Source organism: Myotis daubentonii, chromosome 17, assembly GCF_963259705.1.
Source record: "Myotis daubentonii chromosome 17, mMyoDau2.1, whole genome shotgun sequence".
NCBI lineage: Eukaryota > Metazoa > Chordata > Mammalia > Chiroptera > Vespertilionidae > Myotis > Myotis daubentonii.
In genome coordinates, this window is record NC_081856.1 from 38,613,191 (window position 1) to 38,637,611 (window position 24,421).

The window sequence follows — 24,421 nt, forward strand, 5'->3', positions numbered from 1 at the left end:
CTTGCTGATTAGCCCATGGGAGGCGTAGCGAAGGTAAGGTCAATTACCATGTTTGTCTATTGTTAGATAGTATAATTACATATTGTTTTTGTGATTAATCACTATGCTTTATGTTCAATTGGTAACAATGAAATTGGGGGTCACCACAACATGAGGAACTGTATTAAAGGGTCACAGCATTAGGAAGGTTGAGAACCGCTGCCCTAGGGGATCCTCTAGATGGGAACTCAGCTCAACTGACACCTTATTTCAGCCTCCTGGTACCCTGAGCAGATAACCTAGACCGAATCCGTATGTGGATTGCTGACTTACAAAACCACCGTGAGCTGAAAAATGGGGGTGGTTTTAAACAGCGAAGTTTGTGGTAATTTGTTTCACAGCAATTGAAAACTTACACATTCACATGGTCAGTTATGATAATAAAAAGAGAGTAAGAGAAAAAAAACTATGCAGAAAGACACTGTTTGGTCTGAATCTTTCACTGTGCACAGGAGAAAAGTAAGGTCAAATGTCGGTCAATAACTTGCAGGATTACACAGTCAGTGACAGAGCAGGGTAGAAAAGTGCTTTCCTTTGCCACAGTCCTGGTATAGTGATTCCTCTCCTTTCCATTTACCTGAAGATTCGTATATTTCACACAAATAGAGAATAGCGTTCCACCTACTTACTAAAATCAATGAAATTTTATTATACTGCTTGTAGAATGGGCTATTCTCATAAAAAGTAATGACTTTATGTTGTGCTATTTTTTGCTGTTGTATTGGCTTTTTGTCCGTTGTGAAAAACAATTAAGAACCAGAATATATTATCTATACAAGGAAGCTATAATTTCTCTTTCCTAGAATTCTCTCACAGGAAACGGATCCTATACGTAGGTTCAGGAAACATAAAAGTTGAAATTAAAAAAAGAAAAAAAAGAAAAATTTCTAGAAAAGCTACCATGACCTATCATCCAGTAAATAACCCCAAAACTTTCTATTTCATTAGTTTTTATTTGAAAAAATGTAAATCCCCAGAATCATTGCTTTAATTGAAATATAGTATTTCACCTAAATATACTAGTAGTACTACACTTCATTGCTAAATTTAAATGTAATACTCTATTTGGCCACAAGAGGGCTCCAGGTTTTTTCAGTTGTGGGCACCATAAATTGAGACACCAAGTTATCTTTCAATAAAAGGGCATATTGGCAGGAGGATGGGTTAGTTGGCATGGTTTCCTTAAGTGAAAATTTCTGGGAATTTCAGTAAAACATTACCCCACTATATTGCCACAGAAACCCCTCTGGCTTACCTCTGTGCAGAGGGGGATGGTATCCTGCTGACTGACACAGAAGGCTGACTCTAAAATGTCATAAAAGTAGGTTAATTTCATGTATAGAGTCTGCTATCTCTGGCTCATGTCTTCATCTTTAATCTCTCTAAGGTTTTATCTCTCATCTATAAAAGTAAAGAGTATAACACCTATCTCTCAGAGTTGTTTTGAGAGTGAATTGAGATAGAAGAGTGGTATAGATAGAAGATAGTGCCAGGTATATAGAATTGCCAATAATGGTAATTTTAATTGTTACTGTTCATTACAAATCATACTTTTACTAATGGAGACTGAAATAGACTTGTTTTGTGAAATGGTCTTTCAAAACGGGGGAAAGATCTTTCAAAAGGCTGCGAACATTTCAGCCTTAAAAATGTGTCCAGATCCAAGTTAGTAGAAGGGTTACATAAACACAGTGAAGTCCACAATGTAGATGCCAAATTTAACATAATAGACATGCCGTTGACATAGACTATGCGTCAAACTGTTTCAAATCCAATCATTAACAATTCACCAGTGGTGGAGCTATTTAAAATAAGTCATGGCCCTTTCTGCAATCCAAATTCACCACTTAGACTTCTATTTTCTAGGCACCGTTCTCTATTTCCTGTGGCCAACCTGCACAGTCTTTCTCCTTTTCTCATCTTTAGAGAATACTGAATTTGTACGATAAGCTATATTCCGAATACAAAATACTGAGTCTTCTTAGCCAGTTAATAAATCAGAAAAGCAAAAAATAAAACATAAAAAAATAAATCAGAAAAGCAATAGGAGGTAGTGGACACATTGAAGGGTGGGAGGAGAAGACACTGAAAAATGGAGCGAGGCAGTTATATATACTTTATGGGCTTTTCCAGATGATTGGTACAGATCTGCTATCATAAGTTTTACAAATGGAAATATGCACCTGCCTATACTGTCTTTTATCAGTTCTTGTTAGTTGGCTATTGACATCCCTAAAGGCATCATGCTCATTGCCTATGAAAAATATACCTTACTCTGGAAAGAGGAAGCCTGAGAGTAGACGGAGAAAGAGTGGGTACGCAAATAATGGAAAGGGAAAATCCTACTAGACCCACATGGAGGCATCTCTTCAAGCTTGAAGGGAAGTAATTTAACCCAAAGACACAGGAAAATGACTTGAAATCACACAGAAAATTGGTGTGTGAATCAGAATTAGAAATCTGATCTCCTAATGATCACTTCTAAATAGGGACACTAAAAGATCTGAGAAAAAACTTCAAATATCCCATGTTGGGGCTGTAGGGGTGGCGGACACCAAATACAACATGATCTCTTTAACTGTCATAAACTCATTAAAACACAGTCTCTGCTACTGAGGCTTTTGGATATGACCAAATCTCTGCAACATGAAATAACATGTGAGGCCAAAGCACCCTTCCTCTTCCTCAGTAGATTCATCTCCTCTATGCATCACCCTCTACCGTACATGGTATATTTAGCAACTTTTGTCTCAAACAGACCAAAGACACTGAAAATTGCTTTTGTTACTTAAAAAGGAAGGATAAAGACACGATGGACAAATATTGGTACATAAAAACTGATAATTCAACTCCTTTAGATTGATTACCTACAACATTCCAATTAAATACTAAAGTTCAAAATGACAGGATATTATTCTACCTGGGAGAGCAGGGACATTGACCCGCAACACCCTTTCCACAGACCCTTTCCCACATGGGCTCTGGTGTGATTCAGACTCTCCCGGTGAAGTCACGTGCAAGCTCCATACAGACCTACAATGTTGTTTGTTCTCTCTGAGAATGTGACAACTTTCTACTTTCTTAGTGGCTTTATTAGTTACAGGCTGACATCCTGACAGAATAGGGTCAAAGACTCAAGAGCCTGGAGGGAAAAAAAGCAAAGATTAAAACCCAAAAATGGTGTTGGCTGAAGAATGGCATAAATGCAAATGGTAGCACCTCAGCTTAAACACTGGGAAACTGTATGTATATAATTTACTCCCCTGAGGCCAAATATAGAAGGCCCTCCAGCTTGCCCTCTTATTTAACATTACGGAAGGTTTTCAGTATTTTTCCATCTCCACGTTCAGACCATATCAGGAAATGTCCGCATAAACCATCAGAAAGACATGCACATCACATAAAGAAGGGAGCATTCCACGGCCGACCCGCGCATTCACAGTGCTGTCTACATAGACCTCATGTATTCGAGTGCGTGAAACAGCTGCAGCTCACCAATCGTGTAGAACCTCTTCAGCTCACTCCTGCGGGAGGGATGCTTCGGGGTATTGGCTGTGTTGGCTGTGTTGGCTGTGTTCTGTTCTTCTTCAATGATGGGTGTCTTGGGTGCAGGGGGCTTACTGACTTGTGGCATTTGCTTTCCTGCACCGGCCAAAGGGTTGAACCCTGGAGCAGTAATATCCACCGACTGGGACTTTTTCTTCAACCTACAGACAGAGAATACCACAGGCTGTGAGGACTGACTCGGGGGATAAAATATTTTCAACAACTGAGTTATGCTTGGCCCTGAAATAGAACCAAGTTTATTCAGAAATTATAGACCTTCCCGACAGGGTTTTAAATTCTCCAAATATTTTTTTGAAACCAGTTGGGAAAAATAAATCTTCTTCTGGTTAACCATTTTTGGAAAGTTTCACTAAAATATATTAAAATGTAAGGTGATAAGGGACTTCTGTTTTTCCAATAATAGCAAACTAAAATACGGTATCAAAGATAATGCACTTGGCTATTGCTTTTGGTTCTGAAAGGAGTATTTTTTTAATGCTACAGTCAAGCACTAGTTAGAAATAAATAATTGCATCCCAGCAAAGGAAAAGGAAAGGATTACCTGGGTAGCTAGAGGCTGCCAGTGCTTTGCTATGGAATCTAAGCTGTAAAAATTATAGAGTTCACATGGCTCCTACAGACACTCTCAGTGACAATAAAAGTATTACTCACTTTTCCAGTCTAAAGAGCTGACATCAGACCTAACTTGGAAAGCAAAAAGCTATCCATAAAACATTTTCCCCACTCAGGCATGAGAATGTTTGTTTCCCTTGGGGTAAAAATCATTGGTAACTGATAGGAGCTAAATTCACATACTTCAAGCTACACAACGGTATTTGTAATGTAGTTGAACCCTGAGCCCAGAATATTCTTGGCCCTTGATATTTCTCAAGTCTGTTTGCCCTACACAAGACAAGTTGGCTGTTTTCTTTATCAACTATTGTAGTCACACCTGGACATTTGCAATTTTCTAAAAGTTTCATACATCCTCATACCCCCAGGTGTTCTACTTTCTGGATATAAAGTACATTAACTTTCATTTTCTGCTTGAACCTGCTAGACACAGCTTCAACGTGGCCTCCTGTGGGAGCTTCCTCTGACATGAACCTTGGCAGCCTCGCACCTCTCCACAGAGGGGTTTTTCATAATTAACATTCAATGAGCTTCCCATCAATGGAATTTACCACAGCAAAAGCCTTGTTCAAGGAATAGAGTGTATCAATAGTAAAGGATCCATTAATGAAAGTAATGTTTACTAAATTGTGCCTAATTCATTATGACCTATGTGATTTCTGCCATATCCACATATTACCTACTTAATACTTATAAACAATGACTTGCTTTATCCAAACAGCCAACATACATTAAAAAGTGTTCAACAGTGTTATCCATAAGAAACATAAAGTAAGACTGTATTGTCCTCATAACACACCCCAGGATGGCTAAAACGTAAAAGACATGGTAGCAAGTGCGGTGATGAGGAGCAATTAGAATTCTTCGACAATGCTGGGGGGGGTGTAAACTGGGTTGACCCCTTTAGACAACTGTCTGGCAATATCTGCTCAGCTGAAGGCATGTATCTTTATATATATTGATTTCAGGGGGGAAAGGAGAGGGAGAGATAGAAACATTAATGACGACAGAGAATCACTGATCAGCTGCCTCCTGCATGCCCCGCACTGGGGATTAAGCTAGCAACCCAGGCATGTACCCTGACTGGAAATTGAACCCTGATCTCCTGGTTCATAGGTCAACTCAACCACTGGGTTACACCAGCTGGGCAAAGGCATGTATCTTTTGACCCAACTATTCTATTCCTAAGATATATCGTACACAAATATGAGTATGTTCACCCAACACAAAGTTAAGAATGCCCACTTATAATACGGAGTACAAATGTCTACTCACAGTAGAAATAGGTGAGTAAACTGTGATAATATTTATAAAATGAAATTTTATACAGCAATGGAAATGAATGAACTATAACCACTTGCAACAACATGGATGGTTTTCATAAAAAAATAATGCTGGGCAAAAGCCAGATGCACAAAGAGTACCTACTGTAGGATTCCACAGCCCTTTTCCCAACCTCTTTAGAATGAGCAAAGGACATGGCTGTGGCCTCCAAAGGCCAAAGGCGGGCAGAAATGCCCTCCACTTTCCCCCTCTTCTTTTTGCCCTTCCCCAATCAAGTCTTGAAGGGTATCATGTTCTCATTGTAGCTGCTGGAGGCTTGAACACTGCTAACAGGTTTGCTGACTTGCTTAAGAAAAGACTTCCACTCACATGTTCTTAGAAAGCGGAACTGTGTGGGTAACTGAATTCCTCCTTTAAAGATTCTAAAAATGACTACTAGGGTTGACAGAGAAACCTGCTAAATGCTACCTTCAATTTCCAAATTCCATGAAAGGAGAATCCTTTCCAAATTTTTAACAACGTCTTAATTAAATGTGTAAAAGAAATGTAAATATAGCATAATGGAATATGTAGGTGTACAAGAGAGAAAATACCCATTGATAATAAATGCGACATTACAAATAGAGACTAAAATAATCTCTGCAGAGGCACAAAAAGGATCTTTGCTTAACGTGCTTTGGATTTCCAAAGGACACTGAGTGCTGAGGTCTTGGATGTATGAACAACGGGAGTTAGAGGAGCCTTCCCCTCTTCTCATGACTCCGATAGGCAGACTGTCTGGTGGTGAATAATTTCTGCCTTTTCTTGTTTCTCCTTTTCAGCAGATTCTTTCCCTTCCCCAGATGCACTCCAATGTTGGTAAGAATGTTGGGCACATTTTTTGAGACTCAGTTGCCTCATCTATAAAATGGGGAGAAAACATACTCGAACGTTCTGAGGATCAAGAAGACCTCCTATGGAAAAGTGCCTAGTATACCACCTACACAGGATGCTGTCGATAAGATACATGCAAGTTCCAATCTCTTTCTCAGAGGATGTAAGGGGAGGACATAATTTTCTTCTTCAAATCTTCAAGGGTGCTGAGGAAACTGTGCCAGCCTCTCGGGATCCTTCCCTGCTGTGCTATTTTAGATCATATTGAGACTGCATTTTGTAGGAAGTTTCACCTATTTCAGTGTGGATTAGGGGGAAGGAGTATAAAATAATATGGGGCAGACTAAATGCGAGTCCTTTAAGTTGTGTGCAAGGTAGTATTTCTACTGTGAGAGTCCCCAAATCTTTTGTAAAACAAGTGCATTCATCGATACTTCACTTGGGTATATACATTTTTGAAAAATCAGTGTGCGGCTGACTTAAAACTGCAATCTCATAAGCAGAGGTTGAGACCAGGGAGCCATGAGGAAGTAAAGACAAGAATTCTAAAGGAAATGTGGAGGGATTTTTACTAACTTACTCTGTAAAAACAGTATTCATGCCAATTTCAGCTAGTTCTCCAGGGAGCAGGAGAAGCCCTGTAGGCCAATGATAAAATCTGAAATCACAGAAACTCTAGAAAAAAAGAAGAGGCAGAAAACTTCCTATATCAACCAGCGTAAACAGAACTACTCTCACAGCAATCAGCTAAATTTTCTAGATTATATGTGTGTATAACTTATTTCTGCTTCACTAGAAATCTTCCACTCATTTTCCACATTGTTGTTTGAGAGGGATAAAAAAAATCCTTTGGCTTAAATGAGTTAATGGGCATCCCAAAGCCCAGGGCTTGTGCCAACAAGTGACTAAATATGGCTTTCCATTGCCCACAACAGACGGCTCCTCTCAAAGATCTGGGTCGATCTCTATTGCAATAGCTTCCACCGTGAAGAAGCGTTCTCTAAGCTTCTTTACTTTCAGCTCTGTATTACTACCTATCATTTATTACTGGTCATGCTCTTGGTTTTTACCTTCCATTTGCCTCTCACATTGTGGGGTTTTCACCTTCGAACTATCACCACCAATTTATCGTCTTCCATTCAAGTCATAACCAAGCAACACTTTTCATTATTCTTTGTCTACCAGGCTCTGCATCTTTAATAGTTTTATCATTTTGTCTAAACGCTGCATGATAAAACTCTACTGTAAGCCTAAACTAATTCCTGATATAACTTATTTGTATAAGAAAAAATATTTTCAGCCCTAACCGGTTTGGCTCAGTGGATAGAGGGTCCCAGTTTCAATTCTGGTCAAGGGCATGTACCTTGGTTGCAGGCACATCCCCAGTGGGGGGTGTGCAGGAGGCAGCTGATCGATGTTTCTCTCTCATCAATGTTTCTAACTCTCTATCCTTCTTCCTTCCTCTCTGTAAAAACTCAATAAAATATATTTTTAAAAAATGAAAAAATATTTTCAAGTACTTTGAGTTCTCAACTGGAATTACCTCTCCCATCATGTGGACTTCAAATTATACCTGCATGATAACTACATTTTCCTGAGTTCTGTCACTATCTGGATAAAATGAACCTTCTACTATCCACTTAGTAGAGTACAGTGGGTTATGGGCACCAGTTGAGAAAATCAATAATACATTTTATATATACTAAAATACAGACCATAGTATATTGCTAATTTTCCCTAGAGATCATAGGAATTTAAGGTGGTATAACATGAACATGTAAAAGCCACATCTTCATATATTTGACTATGTACCTTGGGAATAATTGCAGAGTGGTTGAGACTGCAGACATGGTGGCCAGAATCCCTCATCTGGTATTTACTAGCTGTGTAACCTAGGTCAATTTTCTTAACCTCTCATTGCCCCTGTTTTCTCATATGTAAAATGGAGATATTTATAATACCTATGTCACAAAATGGTCATGAGAATTAAGTTAATATTTATAAACACTTAGGATACTTGGTATGTGATAAATATTATATACGTTTTTGCTTTAAACAAAAACACAAGGAAACATGAACAGCCATTGAGCTTTTATAAAATACAGCATATAGGCCACATGCTATTTAGACATTATTTCATTTACTGATCACTACAAACCTACGAGGTAGGTATCATATAGCCTACTTATTGCGGTGTCAACTGAGGTTTAGAGAAAGTGACAGGGCTAAAATCAGGGAAGCTTGAATCCAACTAGGACATTTTGTCTAAAATGCCACACTTAGGAGTTAGGAGATGAATTTCAGCTCTGATACTAGCCATGTGGCTTTGGACAAGGACCTGGACTGTCTAGGTCTCAATCCACAATGGTACTGTCTGCCTACTTTACCCGAGAGAGTTGTTGTGAGCATAAAATAGCTTAACTTATGAGAAAGCACGTTATAAAATGCCACAGAGATCTACAGTACAAGCAGTAGCTATATAAAGTCATCCTCTGCCCATTCATTTGTTGTCTATTTACACAAATGTATGTTACACATAGATACATGGATGCATGTGAATGGCTGTGCCCCACAGACCCAAAACTTGTGGTCCTTTCCAGAAATTTCCAGCAAGAAGACCATCTGTGGTTTGCACAACTCATTACTGTGAACAAAGCTGTCTCCTGGCTTCCTGAAAGAGCTCATGTAAGGATATTTTTTAATCAGTAAAGCTGCTGAGAATGCAGCTATTTCAAGTTGGATACTGCGGCTGCTGCGAAAATCTCAAGTCACTCAAAAAGAGCTTTTTGACAGAAAATGCCTAAAAAATTTTCACATGGCAAAATTAAGGGCTTTTGTTACCCCTCTTGTACAGTCTGACTACAAATCAGCAGCTAAAAAAAAAAAAAAAACCACAAAATCAGCAAAAAAACAAGCACATTCAGAAGTACAACCAGAAGAAATAACAGATTGAAAACCAATGCATTAAAACAAGAAAACAATCCTTTGGGATATAGAATATGCCAATTACAGACTGCTGTAAATGCTGGGGGCACACTGTTCTTTGTGTCCCTGAACACAAGGGCTGAGACAGAAAATACAATTAATGAGGAATCAGGAATTAAACAACTTACAATTCCAAACCAATGCAAAATGTTTCAACAGAAGTATCCTTTGGGAGTACAAACTGATTTTGGAATAATTAATGGGACACCCAAACTAGATACCTTATTATAATAAGGTATGTTTCTAGCCCTGTATTCATGCTAAGAAATTTATGTTTTTCTAATTTGGGAGTTCAGAAATCAGGAAATTCAAGAATGAAGGAAGCCATAGGTGCAATGATATGTAGGAATGATTTGCTAGAGATTCTCTTGTTAAATGCAATTGAATTCAGCTCTGTCAAGAGCAAGGCCAATGAACATACCATGGCTTGTTTGGAAGCATACATGCATTCATTGCTATTATACCTAATTTTATTCTAAAAGTACTGAAAATTAAAAACCAATCTTCCTCTCCAGCGTTTCATGAACCCTCACATAAAATGTTAGCAATTCTTACTGCACTTTTATGAAAAAAGATATCCAAGTTCTTGAAGTCTGTCAGCTGCTTTATATTCCTACTAGAGACCCGGCGCACGAATTCGTAAACGGTTGGGGTCCCTCGGCCTGGCCGGCAATCGAGGCCTATTGGGAGGTTGGAAAGCCAGCCCCCCATCAGGGCCTATCAGGGGGCTGGCCAGCAGAGGGTAGGGACCACAGGAGGTTGGCCAACCAGGGGCAGGGGCCGCAGGAGGTTGGCTGGCTGGCTTCCCCATCAGGGCTGATGGGGGGCTGACTCGGGGGAGAGGCCGCAGGAAGTTGGCTGTGGGAGAGCACTGACCACCAGGGGGCAGCTCCTGCGTTGAGCATCTGCCCCCAAGTGGTTAGTGCACATCATAATGACTGGTCAACCGCTTGTTTGGTCATTATATATATACTAGGGGCCCGGTGCACGAAATTCGTGCACTGGGTGTGTGTGTGTGTGGGGGGGAGTGTCCCTCAGCCCAGCCTGCCCCCTCTCACATACTGGGAGCCCTCAGGCGTTGACCCCCATCACCCTCCAATCGCAGGATTGGCCCCTTACCCAGGCCTGACGCCTCTGGCCTAGGCGTCCGGCCCGGGCAGCGGGGACCTGCAGTGGCAGCGGGGGGCGCCGCGATTGCGCGGGCTCCACCCCTGCCCCTGCAGGATGCCTCTGGCTGAGGCGTCCGGCCCGGGCAGCGGGGACCCACAGCTGCAGCGGCCCCGCAATCGTGGGCTTCGTTTTAGGCCCAGGCAAGGGGCCCCTAGCTCCTGGGACTGCCAGCTTCGACCGTGCCCAGCTCCCATCGCTGGCTCCACCCCTACTTCCTGCTATCACTGGCCAGGGCGGCAAAGGCGACTGATTCTCCGATCATGGCTGGGGGGCAGGGCAAAGGAGGCCCCAGGGCCGCCTTTGCCCTGCCCCCCAGCTCTTAGCTCCCCCCTGGGTTTCTGATCACTGTCAGTGGCAGGGGGCTTCTTCCTGCTTTCCCTTTCGCCTCCCTGCATTGTGCCTACATATGCAAATTAACCGCCATCTTGTTGACAGTTAACTGCCAATCTTAGTTGGCAGTTAATTTGCATATAGCCCTGATTAGCCAATGAAAAGGGTATCGTCGTACGCCAATTACCATTTTTCTCTTTTATTAGTGTTGATGCCTATACCAGTCCAAAGGAAAGAGGCAAGAGAGAAGTTTCATCTATTACAGTGATGGCGAACCTATGACACCCATGTCAGAGGTGACATGCGAACTCATTTTTTTGGCTGATTTTTCTTTGTTAAATGGCATTTAAATATATAAAATAAATATCAAAAATATAAGTCTTTGTTTTACTATGGTTGCAAATATCAAAAAATGTCTATATGTGACACGGCACCAGAGTTAAGTTAGGGTTTTTCAAAATGCTGGCACGCCGAGCTCAAAAGGTTCGCCATCACTGTTCTATTAGGTGTCCTTAACCCCAGATCGACTAAATTCCTACATTCACAGAAATTCTGTTCATTCATCATATTACTCCTAGGACTTAGCATAGTTCTTGGCATGTAGTAGGCACTTATTGTATAAATTGTTGAATGAATAAATGAATGGCTTCAGCATGGGGAAAAGCCACTAGAAATAATACAAAAATGCAAGGAAGTTATATATAAAAATCCATGAAAGTAATTTAAGAGAGTAAGACTTTGGATAGTTGGTAGCTGATCTGATGATCAATTTAATACATTCACATAACATAGACTTCATCCCACCCCATGATGGGAACGTGTTTTTGAGCTTGGACAAAGGACATAGTTTATTCTGTATCAATACTATGATAAATATTTCACTTTATTCACTATATCCAGCTTTGTAATTTCATTTTTTAAATACCTAATTGGCTTTATTCAATAATTCAAGAATCAGACAGCACCCCATCTAGTATATAAAATCTAGTTTTATAATTTCTACAGAAACACTGTAGCTTTAATAAATTGGAATCCTTATGCAAAAAAGTTTCAATGTTGGCATGGAGGAGTGAAAACAGCAAATATTTAGGTTCAAGTTCAGGATCTATTCTTTTAAGCAATCTAATGATGAAACAAGTTTTGATTACAAAGTTCTACTTACATTTTTTGAATAGTCATTAAGATTTTTGCATATTATCTTTCTACTATAAAGTTTCAAAACATTAAGTCAAATAGTACTAAAATTGTTACGAGATTTCCCCTTCCATGTACTTTCCAATTATACCACTATAGTGCATGTATTAACTTTGAAATTATATGAATTTCCAATTTATTTCAGTTTTTGCCTTGGAACTTACTTCAAAGCCTTTCAACTGGAAAATCCTGAAAGTAGAAACCCATTATGCAAATCAAAGATTAGGCCTTGAAGGATTTGGAAGTCAAATTCTTGTAAATGTTAAACCGTCTTTTGCAATAACTCACAGTGATGAAATTTAATTTTATTACCTTTTATGAAATGATTTGCAACATTCTATTGCCACAAGGATTGCATTCTGTTTATTCATTTTAGGAAGAAGGAATCAGAAAAAAAGAAGACTATTTTAAGACTTTAGGATTATATCCAACATTGCTGATTAAAGGATTTTTCTATATTTTACAGGGCCTATTACAAACTCTCTGTATAAAGCATATGGACTAGCTGATTAAAATATAGATTTGCTTATGCACAATATAAGGCAAGTCCAAACTTAATCAAGATAAAAATATGTATCTCTTATATACACATTAATTCAGAAATTTAATGGAAACATCACTCTGGTTAATTCATTACTTCTTTGCCTCTTATAAACTAAATCATCCTATTGATGAATATTAAAAAATCCGGTGGGCAACCTAAAGGTTTAGAAATGAAAATCATATTTTGTTGTTTTTAAAGTTAGGTTGCATTATTGACTATATTATTGATTGAAAAGGATATTTTTGAAAATGACTCTATTTAGAACCTGATTAGCTACCCTAGATAGGGCATGCCATGTCCTCTCCCCCACTCTGAGAATCACTGGGGAGTCTGTTCTAGTTTTCTTCTATTCAGACGATAATGGTTTAACATATGAGGGCTAAGTAGTGCCCCCAGGACAATGAAGTTGGACTTTAGACTTTTTCAGATAAACATCTTATATAATATTTAAAGTTACATGAAAGAAATCACTGTCATATTCCAATGGTAACTCTATAAACTACATTTATCTTTCCCCATTACTTTAAGATTTCTTACTCCTGGTACAGAAGAAAATATGGCCCTCCTTTTGTTAAAGCCAACCTCTTCACATGTTCTCTGAATCCAATTGCATCCTCTCTCTGCACTTGGAGTGTTAATGCACTACTGACGGTAAATCCTGAACCAACTGAGGGACAGATGCAGGAGTCAGGGACCCCATGACAAGCTGACAGCTTGGAGAAGTCGGGTCCTGGTTCAGAGAACACCCATGGGCATCCGGTTCCCAGGAGAGAATGCAGAGCACACTGGGCCTACATCCAGTCCTTTCCAGTGTCTGACACATCAGTGCTCTTCCTTGGGTAGACACAGACACTGAGAAGCAAAGCTCTCTTCTAACTCCTTCATAAAGGAAGGTCGTTTCTATTTTCCACGCAAAAGAAGGGTGTGGCTCAGTTGGTTGAGCATTGGCAGGTGCACCAAGCGTTCACCGATTTTGATTTGATTCCTGGTCAGGGCCCATATGTATACCTCACCAAAACTCCCTAGTACAGCAACCTGAAATACATAACTAGTTACTTGGTACTATCCGTTACCTATGGCACATCTTAAACGTAACACATCCATAAATAAATTCTTGATTCCTACACTCACCCCTCCCCCTTTTCCTGTCTTCTCTATCTCTGTAAATGGCACTACCAACCACACAGCCACTCCAGCCAGAGACTTGTACATTACACTTGATTCCTTCCTTGGCAACTTTCTCTACTTCTAATTTGTCAACAAATTCTCTCTATTCTGCTTTCAAATTATATACTGAATCTCTCCACTTCCCTCCATATTTTCACCAACTCCCCAGGTAGACACCTACGGATTATTGTCAAAGCCTCAGATTAATCTCCCAAGTTAAGCTTTTCTCTTTGGCTACCTCTTCTTCCTGCTAAACCATTCACCAATGCAGTCCCAGCAAGCACTTTTAAGCACAGGTGATAGGTTGTTTTGTCACTTCAAAGACTTGAATGGCTTTCTACTGTGGTCAAATGAATTTCTGAACTTCTTCCCATGGTCCATATGACCCTGCTTCATCTTGAGCTACTCTTCTTGCTCATGCTCTCGTCGCCTTGGTATCCTTCAAGGCTCTCAAACATGTCCAGCTCTTTGCCTCTTCAGATCCTTTGCAGAGCTATTCCCTCCCACTGGAACGCTCTGAGTTGCTGGGTTATTTTTTTAAGTCTTCTCAGAGAAACCATCCCTCAAGATACTAAGTAGGTTGTTTCTTATCTCCTGCACTTTACCCCCACTCAACCCCAGGTTATTCTGCTCATCTGTTTTTCATGGTATTCATCAGAAAGTCTAATGTATATTTGTTTATGTTTACTTTTCTCTGTCTCTCTTACTTCACTGTTCACTCTGGTGCAGTTGAAAGCACACATCCTTTGTGCACCTAACACAGTGCCTTGCACATTATGTGGACACCAAAAATATTTAGTACACGAATGAATGAATGAATGAATGATCCCTCCACATAGACTTCACACATGTCTTTATTCAGAAGACTTACAGGGCAGGAGGTTATGTTTATTTTCTCCATCTTTCATTCTTAATTTGGCTCAGTCACATGTCTCAAATCTTCTTCAAAAAATTACTGTTATATCTCTTTGGTTAGAAAACCACAATATTCATAACAATTGTGTGAAAAGAGAGCTGTTCCCTGATCTATGACCTGAATCGATTTTGAAAACTGAAAATTATGGTTGCACACATGGTCTAAGAAATAGGCTTGGGGTAGTACACCCTTTTAAACACACGTTGATAAGCTGGCATTGTGCTTACAGGCATTTGACTCCTGCATGTTCCAGGCCCGGTACTTCTGCAGGTGGTAAATTACATTAGAAGGAAAATCAGGTGGAGACTAAGTGCAGAGAAGCAAAACATCACACATTAACAAAGCCAGGAAAAAAAGGGCTGTGAAAAAATATGTCCACATATATGTTCACTTCTAAACTCATTAAGGGCTGGTAGAAATTCCAACAGAACTCATCATTCAAGACTAAGAAATAAAATTTGATGATGGAAAAAAGTAGCAATCTATATTTAATTGGAGGACTTTTCATTCTGTAGGGAACCCGAGTTCAACCACTTAATTCTACTGTGGCAGGAATGAAAGTACTATTTCTTGAACTCATGCTCTATGCGAAGTAAATGACAAATGATTGCCTTTAGTCTGTATGCCATAAGCTACTTGAGGTCGGGGACGATCTTATTCATATTTGAACCACCAGTGCCCTGTGTCCCATCAGGCACTTAAAGGTTTGACTTAAAGGCTTGACTTCCCCTGGGGATATGCTGAAGAACCTGGTACAAAAGCCATGGAAGGGCGGCCCTGAAGTCTCATGAACACATCTAGTTGCTTTCTCTCACAAACCTGATGATGTCAGCACAGCACTGTTCTGGGCTTCTTTGCAGACCAGTGTTCCGGATGACACTCTGCCGTTACTAGGGATAAAATCTGATGTAAGACCCTTCACCTGGCCCTCATCATTCTCATCTGTACAATGCTGATAACCAACCATCTCTGTGCTATTTGCCTAACAAGGTTACTTATCTTGTTCACCAAATAGCTGGTGATTCTCTTCTAAGGTACAGTTCAAGGCGCTGTCCCTTATCCCCCCCTTATCCTTGGGGGATACTTACTATACTCCAGTGGATGCCTGAAATAGCAAATCGTACCAAACCCTATATATATTACGTGTATACACACACACACACACACACATTCACTTTATGGTTTCCTTTTGGCAAATCCAATAGAGAGCATCACTTCTCTTGTGCTTTGGGGCTATTATTAAGAAGTAAAATAAGGGTGACTGGAACACAAGCACAGCAATACTGCAACAGTCGATCTGATAACAAAGACGGTTACCGAGTGAGTAACGGGTAGGAGCATGGAGACCCTGGACAAAGGGAGGATTCACCTGCTGGCTGGGATGGAGCAGAGGACGTGAGATTCCACCACTCCATTCAGAACTATGCACAATTTAAAACTTGTAAGTGGTTTAAACCAGGATCTTTCCATTTAATATCTGCAGATCACCGTTGACCACAAGTCACAGAAACCATGGAGAGCGAAACTGAGAATAAGCGAGGACTACTCTTCTGACTCTCTTAATCTGTTCCCACCCTCCCTTCCCCCTTCCTTCTGAGATTCTTCAGTCTGTTCCATGTTACAAGGAAGCTTTAAAACAGTAACTGTCACCGTAATTTAATTACAAAAGTATTCAATCATTCCTTTTTAGATTCATATCGCACTTGATTGGTCTACATTTCTTCACAGACATTACATAATTTAATCCACATAACCCCTTGTAAAATAGGCAAAGCAGGGATTTTGTATTTCTGTTAGCTCAGAAGGCTTAAGGGACTGGGTGTACATAGCCAGTGACTATCAGAGGGAACACACAAAGCTAGACCCATCCTCCACGGCAGGGCACGTTTTCTGTGCTACATCGCTAGTGTTTACTGAGGGCTTATAGGAGCACCACACACACATTCCAAGCACTCACTATCTAGCTCAGGGAGCAAGACAGAAACAGGAGGGAATTAAGCAATACTATCACTTGAAAGGTCTGGGATGAAATATCTCTATAGTTGATTCTCAGCGAATATCCACTCAAACCATCGAAGTATATCGATAGCACAAAAGAAAGCATTCTAAGAAAAAAAGGCATTATTATACTCATAGCAGTGATTTTTGCCTATAAGCCTAATTAAAGTAAAACCGACATACATCAGACTTTTACTAAATTGAAATGACAAAAATACAGAAAGTAAAATGGCTAACATAGCTTTGAAGTTTAGAAGCAAGATCATTTAAAGAATATGCTGAAGAACCTATGCAGAAAAGCAAGAGATCTGATGATCTTTCACAGTTTTTCCTCTTTTTCTTCATGTTTTCCCCATCCCTTCTCAATTGCTTATCGCACATAGCTTGAGAATTAATGAAAAAATCATAATTAGTTCTTTTGGAACTACTGTGGTGGCATGGAGCATTTCAGAAATTTAAGGCATTGCCACTACAGTTGTTACAAATACAGAGAAGTCAAGAAATGGCAAAATGCTGGTAATACACTGACATCACAACTCCTACACCTCCTGCCTACATAACCAGCCAACTTCACAACTGAAAACACTGCACTGCAAATATGCCAAAACTGTTTACATTGCTGGTCATGTTTCTTAAATTTGTTCTTTAAATCAAGTTTAAAATGCAATCTTTTGTGAGTAAATTCTCAAGTATAAGATTTTGTATTCTCAGGTGCTATTTGCAGTTCAGGAATAACTTTGAATTTCTACAGAATAAAGCAGGTGTGAATACTAATTAAATTGACAACAACAGACTCATATAAACTAAATCCTGGCCCTTTTTGCAAAAGCTGATTTATGTAACTTAATTGGCCATCTCTAAATAGTAAACACAGGAACCCCAAATTGAGTCCCTCTATGTTTGTGTAGTGAAGGTAGTACAGGGCTGCTATATGGCCAGGCAGGTTGTGCACTGCACAATCCCAGGTGGGCAATGTGCAGCAGTGCCCACCCTGGAATTATGTAATGTTGCAGCCCTATAAGTGAATTTAGTTTAAGTAATTGCTTCCTATTAGCAGTTGAGAAAATGTGATGAGCAAATCTAAAGTGATACTGTAGAGGGCAATGAAACTCATTAGGTAAATGAGACACTGCATAGAGTGTGTCCATGAGAGGGGAATAAAAGATTTTGATTGATGATTCCATTAGGCACAGTAACATGATAGCATGCATAATTATCAGCGGCATATGGTTGGCATCAATTACCAAAAATTATTAAAACACACACAGGCCTTGAGGAATGGACAATATAAGACAGATACTAACAGCACTATGCAGGGCATACAAAAACTAATTATTGATACTATTTATTTTTTAAAAATGTAGCGTGATACTAAGGATGGAGTTGGAAAGTGATCAATCTAGAGAAAAGTAACCCCTTTTCTTCTCTTTTGAGGGGATGGTTTTTAAATTGCTATGGTATTCAATGAAGCATATCTAGAAACTGTCAAAAGTACAGGACTGGGAAGGAATTAAGAACTTAAGAAACTGTCATAGATTATTCAAATGCAGTTACAGCTGATTTACTACTTTGGAAGTGTACACACAAGTATACATTCACATACAACATACACCTCCCCCACCTTTTCTTAGGAACCTAGTCTAACTTTTAACTTTCATTTGCAGGAAAACTCTTCCTTACTGCTGAAAGTTAAAATGGATTTATAATGAAAAGTAAGCAGTCGGAGAAATTACATAAGAATTCTTTCCTATAATCAAATTCTATTTAGAATTACTCATAAAGATTATGTTAAATTTCACTATTAAGGAGCTCAAAGGCATCAGGGACCTTCCACTAACTTCTCCTGCTAAGTCACCCACCTCTATCCTAAAATATTTTCTCTTTTTCTGGGTTTACTGGTTTGTTTATCTCTAAACAAAACAATCCTTCCCAACCAATTACTGCACTTCATCTTTAAAATATATATATATATATATATATATATGCTTTTCCTCCCAAGTGCTCTCCTATGTTCAGATAAGAGAATTCAACCATGAGATATTTTTATTGCTCTTTTATTATACTTTGCAAGTATGAATTGAAACAATCTATCCGAAATCAGATTTAAAAGACCAGCTATATGTAGTCTGTCTACCCCTGACATAGTTTGCTATTGCTGGAGCTGGTATAGTAACTTTAGGTAATCAGTCTTCAGAATTCATGCTCCAAACCCCTGAAATCTAAGAAGGGCATTTGTTGTATGGAGGCAGATGTGAACAAAACCAACTCCATCTCGGTGTCCCGGATTTCATTTCATTTTTAAGTTTCATGCTGTGACTTTTGACCAACCTCATTGTCCTTCTCCAGCATAGCAAAGCCTTCTAGTTGATGATTATCTGTGCTCCTTAAAATGTCATCAATACTTTTGTTAATAAAGGCCGGAATGGCATGACAACTCAGATAAATATCCAACTGGTGATACTATCAATTATAAAGCAATCATCTATCACAAGACCACGGAGGGATCACCCCCACACTACTGCATCTTTTGCCCTTTGTCTTGTCCATCATGAGCACCTGAGTTATACTACAAAACGAGTACAATAACAGGAACCTGTAGCAGAGGATAGTCTGGGCAGAATGGCAGGGTCATCTGTTTCTTCCCGTAGTAAATTACCCTATAATAACTTCTGTTATAGTCTATGGAGTTGCCTACTTTGTTTTTCCGTCTGAAGATACGTTCTCATTTCAGTGGCCATTACACCTTTGTCCCTTGGTCAGACATCTCTCTTACATTCACCTCTTTACAGTACCATCAACTTTCCTAGTCTCTGAAATGGACACACCCACCAGTATTCTGCTGTCCATAACCAGGTGCTGAAAAGCTCATCCCTTCCAAGACCAATAATAATAATGACCCCCCTGTCACAGGGGGGTGCCAATTTGACAGGTAAATTAGAAAAGCGCTTTAGATTACACAGTCCATAATGTTGTCAGTCCTAAGGGAACATCAGTTTGAAATTCAGATGAAATACTATAACAGATAAGTTTTTCTCACTTGATTCATCATAGCATAGTACAGCTAAGTAATCAAACTTTTGCTTTCAAACTGGACAGCCTTTTTGCCTTCCATGGACTGTTGTCAGGCTTATATGTCAGAGGCCAAAAAAATAAAAAAGGCACAAGCAGAATGTAAAAGAAAATGGAGCCTCCTCATCTGATCTACTTTAAAGAGTATCAAATAGGCAAGACTGAAACTTCTCTCTCTGATGAAACCCCAGATGTTAAATGTATAGGAACAATTTGATAGGCAGTTGTTTTAAAAGGATTGTAGTAGACTTTTATAGTATTTTAATAAAATTATTTGTATACTACTCAAGTTTATCCCCTGAAAAACAGAAACAAATCCTCCTTAGAAATCTCTGCACTTTCCTCTAGAAATTAAACTGTTAAATTCTAATTTATTAAAGTGCCCTCCCCCCATATATTTGTGGTCATATCACATAGCTCTTTTCAGAGCCTTCTAGAAAATAGACACACACTTTGTGTTACAAGAAAGCCTGTATAGTTATCTTACGAGTTTATTATTTTACTTAACAAAAGGTTACATTTGGTTTTCTTTTAAACCTACAATCTAGTACTCAGAACCCTAACATTTGCTTTATATTCCCAAAGAAACCCTGTGATGCCTAATGAGGGCATTTGCTGCCTGAATAAAACACATATTTTTAATAGTCCTTTCAAGTGGTGTTTTCAAAGGCTCTGGGAGAAAGGCTGATGTTGTGGGATGACTACCATTAGGATGCAGTGATATTCTTTGACCTTTAATTAATCACCATCATCCAGAGGCTTTGACCAGGTGCCCAGTTGTTATAACAGCTTATTTGTGCTGTGACATTACTTTCCTTCCTGTTTTAGAACTGGAAGATAACTTGAGTGGACATTTTATCTAACAGGAGCTTCCAAACAAGAACACACTAACTCATTCAGAGAGCTTTCTCTCCTTTTCTGAATGGCATATTTATAACCTTCCCTGTCAATGATTTCATAACAAAGTCAACCAAAGATGAGTGATGAAATAGCAGATTCTATAGGGTATATTAGGGATGTATAATTTGGGTAATGCTAAAAAAAAAAAAAAAAAAAGAATGACAGAAAAACCACAATGCCTGACCTGGTTAGGCAGTTTGCAGCATGACCTATTGTTAAGAAAAACAACTCAACCAAACTAAATCCTCACAGTACAAAGTTAAGAACAGCTTAGAAAATTTGGGCCTTTGTAGCCCAGACCAGAAGACCATATGGAGTGAGACTACTGACTACTCTGGCTTGACAGTGAGAAAATCCTGAGGAATATAGTCACTGGGCACTGACATTGAGATGACAAAGGTAGATTTTAACTTTAGAAGAAACAACATCTCCATGAAGGGACAGGAGTGATAGCTTCACGTGATATAGTCGTATGAATCCCTGCCATGACCTAAGCCACGTAGTTATAGTCTTTACTGGATCAATACATTTGTCTCATATTTTGAAGAGCATTTACCCCTTTACATGTAAACTAATTGGTATTTTGAGGGTTATAGCAAATAACTGTTCAATTTACCAATCAGCATTCACTTACTCTCCTTTCCATAACTGCTTCCCTATTTCCCTCTGAGGAACAATCTCTCACCCCCCTCAGTCATGTGATCCAGGCCTAAGCCAATCCTTGAATTGCTTTTCTCTGGTCACAGCTATTAGTTCTGGAATGGGAATGTGACTTAGACTAAACAAGATACAGAAAGATATATACTATTGTTTCTGGGAAATTAATTCTTTCCCATTGTCCCTAAAACCCAAGAAAATAGGCAGAGGTTACGGCTGCCATTTTGCTAAAACATAAGGACCAAGACTAACGTCAACAAAACAAGAGGTATTGACAGGAGATGGAAAGGAACCAAGTCCTGATGACACTTTGAAGTCTTGATTCCTCAGATTTGGGCTTGTCAATCTAAACGAATCAAAAACTTTCTTTTTTGCCATTAAAAAGAAACTTAATTGATTCAATGATTTAATATTAATGAGAGTAATCCTGTAATATGTGATTTTAACATGCTTTTCATTTAATCTTTTGTGCATATATATTTTAATAGTGAACTAATTCAGTCAAATAAGGAACAAACGTTCTGTATGTTGTCACCTTAATCTGACTGCAAATGAGTTAAGAGATTGTGTCTCGGATGTCTTTGTATTTCCCAAGGCAACTACCAGTATATTTTTATTGCATATTATAAAAAAATATTTGATTTACTAACTCCCCCCCCCTTTTTTAATGGGAAAGCCTTAGTAGATTTAAATTAGGATAAAATACCAGCCCGATACTGTTCAAAACATGGTCTTTAAGATTATTTATGTTTTTATATGACATAGTACTACTTTCTTTTTAACAAATGCATTCTAGCTTACATATTCAACAGAGTATTTTCCTGCATGTCCCCAAATCCAATCATAAAGAAACATTATTCAAATATTCTACAAAATAATTGACCATTATTCTTCAAAAGCGGCAAGGTCATGGAGATAGGAAAAGACTGGCACAGATTGGGGAGTACAACAGAGACATAACAATGAAATGCAATGTGGGGTCCTGGATTAAATCCTGAACCAGAAGGAAGAAATACACAGTAGTGGAAAACCTGATGGAATTCTAATAGGGTTTATAGATTAGTTAATAGCCCACTTCTAGATTTCAATAATTGAGCTATGGTCATGTAAGAAGTTAACCTGAGGGGAAGCTGGATGGAGGGCACAGGGGAAACCTCTCAAAATGTAGTTGCCTTCTACATCTACATCCGATCCCTCTCTAAGCAGCTGGAATGTACCCCAACTGATGCTATTATTGCCTAACATATTTTTGGAGTTTACCTTTCAGAAATGCCTTTAGAGCAAATTTCAAAAACAACTCAAAAAGCTCTCATTTAAAATCAGAATCACTAGCTTGGCAGTCCGCCTTATTTATGCAAGGCCCTTGAAGAACCGTCCTCATTGGAGCAATGTAGAATGTGACTCAGGAAATCTGTGTTGTAGCTTAATCAAGTCTAACTGAATTATTTGAAGCAAACTGTAGATGACTTCGGTGACAGGGTTTCAGGCCATCTTCGTTACTCTATGATATCTACATCTATTCTTTTTTTTAATATATATATTTTATTGATTTTTCACAGAGAGGAAGGGAGAGAGATAGAGAGTTAGAAACATCGATGGGAGAGAAACATCGATCAGCCGCCTCCTGCACATCTCCCACTGGGGATGTGCCCGCAACCCAGGTACATGCCCTTGACCGGAATCGAACCTGGGACCCCTCAGTCCGCAGGCCGATGCTCTATCCACTGAGCCAAACCGGTTTCGGCTACATCTATTCTTTTATACTTAGTATAAAAGTGTGTTTCCTTTGGGAGAGAAATCAATTAATACAAATTAAATCAGATGCAAATGACATTCTTATCAATTTTATAAGAATGCAAAATAAATGACTTGAAAGCAACAAAATAAAAGGTAATGATGTAATTTCTAAGTTACATTTTTAACTTCCAAAGAAAAATCAAGAGCATGATCAAATTATAATATGGCTGTATATAAATTATTTTCGTTAAAAGAATAGTGATTGAAAGTTCTTCTTCCTTACCACCCAATACCCACAAATAATTGGCTCAATGTGGTATAATCCATTTTTCAAACCAATAATATTAATACTCCCTTCCTATTCCTACAATATATTCCAGGCTAATCCTATGAAGATTCAATTTAATCCCACCCAACATTTCCTACCTCCATTTCTAATTTATTTTTATTCTTAGTATTAAAAAATACTTAACATACTATGTATTTCATTCAGCTATCTTGTTTATCTGTCCACTTCCTTCTGTCTAATGTACACTCTATGAGGGCAAGGACTTCTATCTTTTTTCTTATTATTTTATCCCTAGTGCCTAACATAGAGCTCAGGTTTTTCTGAACCTAATTCAGCACTCAAAAATATAACAATAAAACATTTATTGAGTTTTTACTATGTGCCAGTATTGCCCTAAGTACTTCACATGGACAACGCAATGCTGCTGCTAATCTTATGATTCCTACTTTCCTGACAGGCTTGTTGAAACAAAGATAAATTAAGTACACACAGTTTGTAAGTGGCTGAACTAGGATTTGAACCAAGACAGACGGACTGCCTTACTATGCTCTCAGCCTCTATGCCACTTCTCGAAGCAGAAGTAGATTACCATCACACATACTCACTCTCATACAAAATTAGTTTGTAGAATGCAAAAAAAAAATCTTAACATAATGGTTCGGTACCTCCAAAGGGCCAAAAAAAACCCACAAAAAACCACATCCACAAATAAATATATAGCATATCTGTGGTATTAAAATTCTATTGGAAGGAGAGATTTGGAAAAAGGTCTGAGAAGGCTCCTTATTAGGAAGAAGGGCAATTATTAAAAGTGCTGAAAAGACTGCCTAAGATGAATACCTACGTTAACTAGAAGAAAAAAAGAATGTTTACATATTACATTGAGAATGGATTCAATAAATCCCCCACACCATGAAGTCCCTCCTCATCTCCACTTAGGAAACTGCTGTAGTTGAAGGCCACATGGAAGATTCACTTAAGTAAAGAGGATCTAGCCTTATTAAGGCTGACAACCAACCTCTCTCCAAGCATATTTCCTGTCAGTCTCCCGGACTTGCTGCAGTAGTTTGTTTCTTTAAAGTGGATAAAA

General features: G+C 38.8%; 1 protein-coding gene across 8 annotated transcripts in view; it reads right to left on the reverse strand.

Moving 5' to 3' along the window:
• OXR1 (oxidation resistance 1) overlaps positions 1–24,421 on the reverse strand; it is a 338,860-nt gene that overhangs the window by 181,482 nt on the left and 132,957 nt on the right. For 7 of the 8 annotated variants that reach the window (XR_009449529.1, XM_059671919.1, XM_059671926.1 and 4 more), the window contains one exon: positions 3,535–3,746. The exons of the other annotated variant lie outside the window; for it this stretch is intronic. Coding sequence is in view for 6 of the 7 variants with exons in the window: in XM_059671919.1 (XP_059527902.1) it covers positions 3,535–3,746 (212 nt within the window). In the remaining variant the exon portion in view is untranslated. The remainder of the gene's footprint in view (positions 1–3,534; positions 3,747–24,421) is intronic. 8 annotated transcript variants of the gene reach the window in all.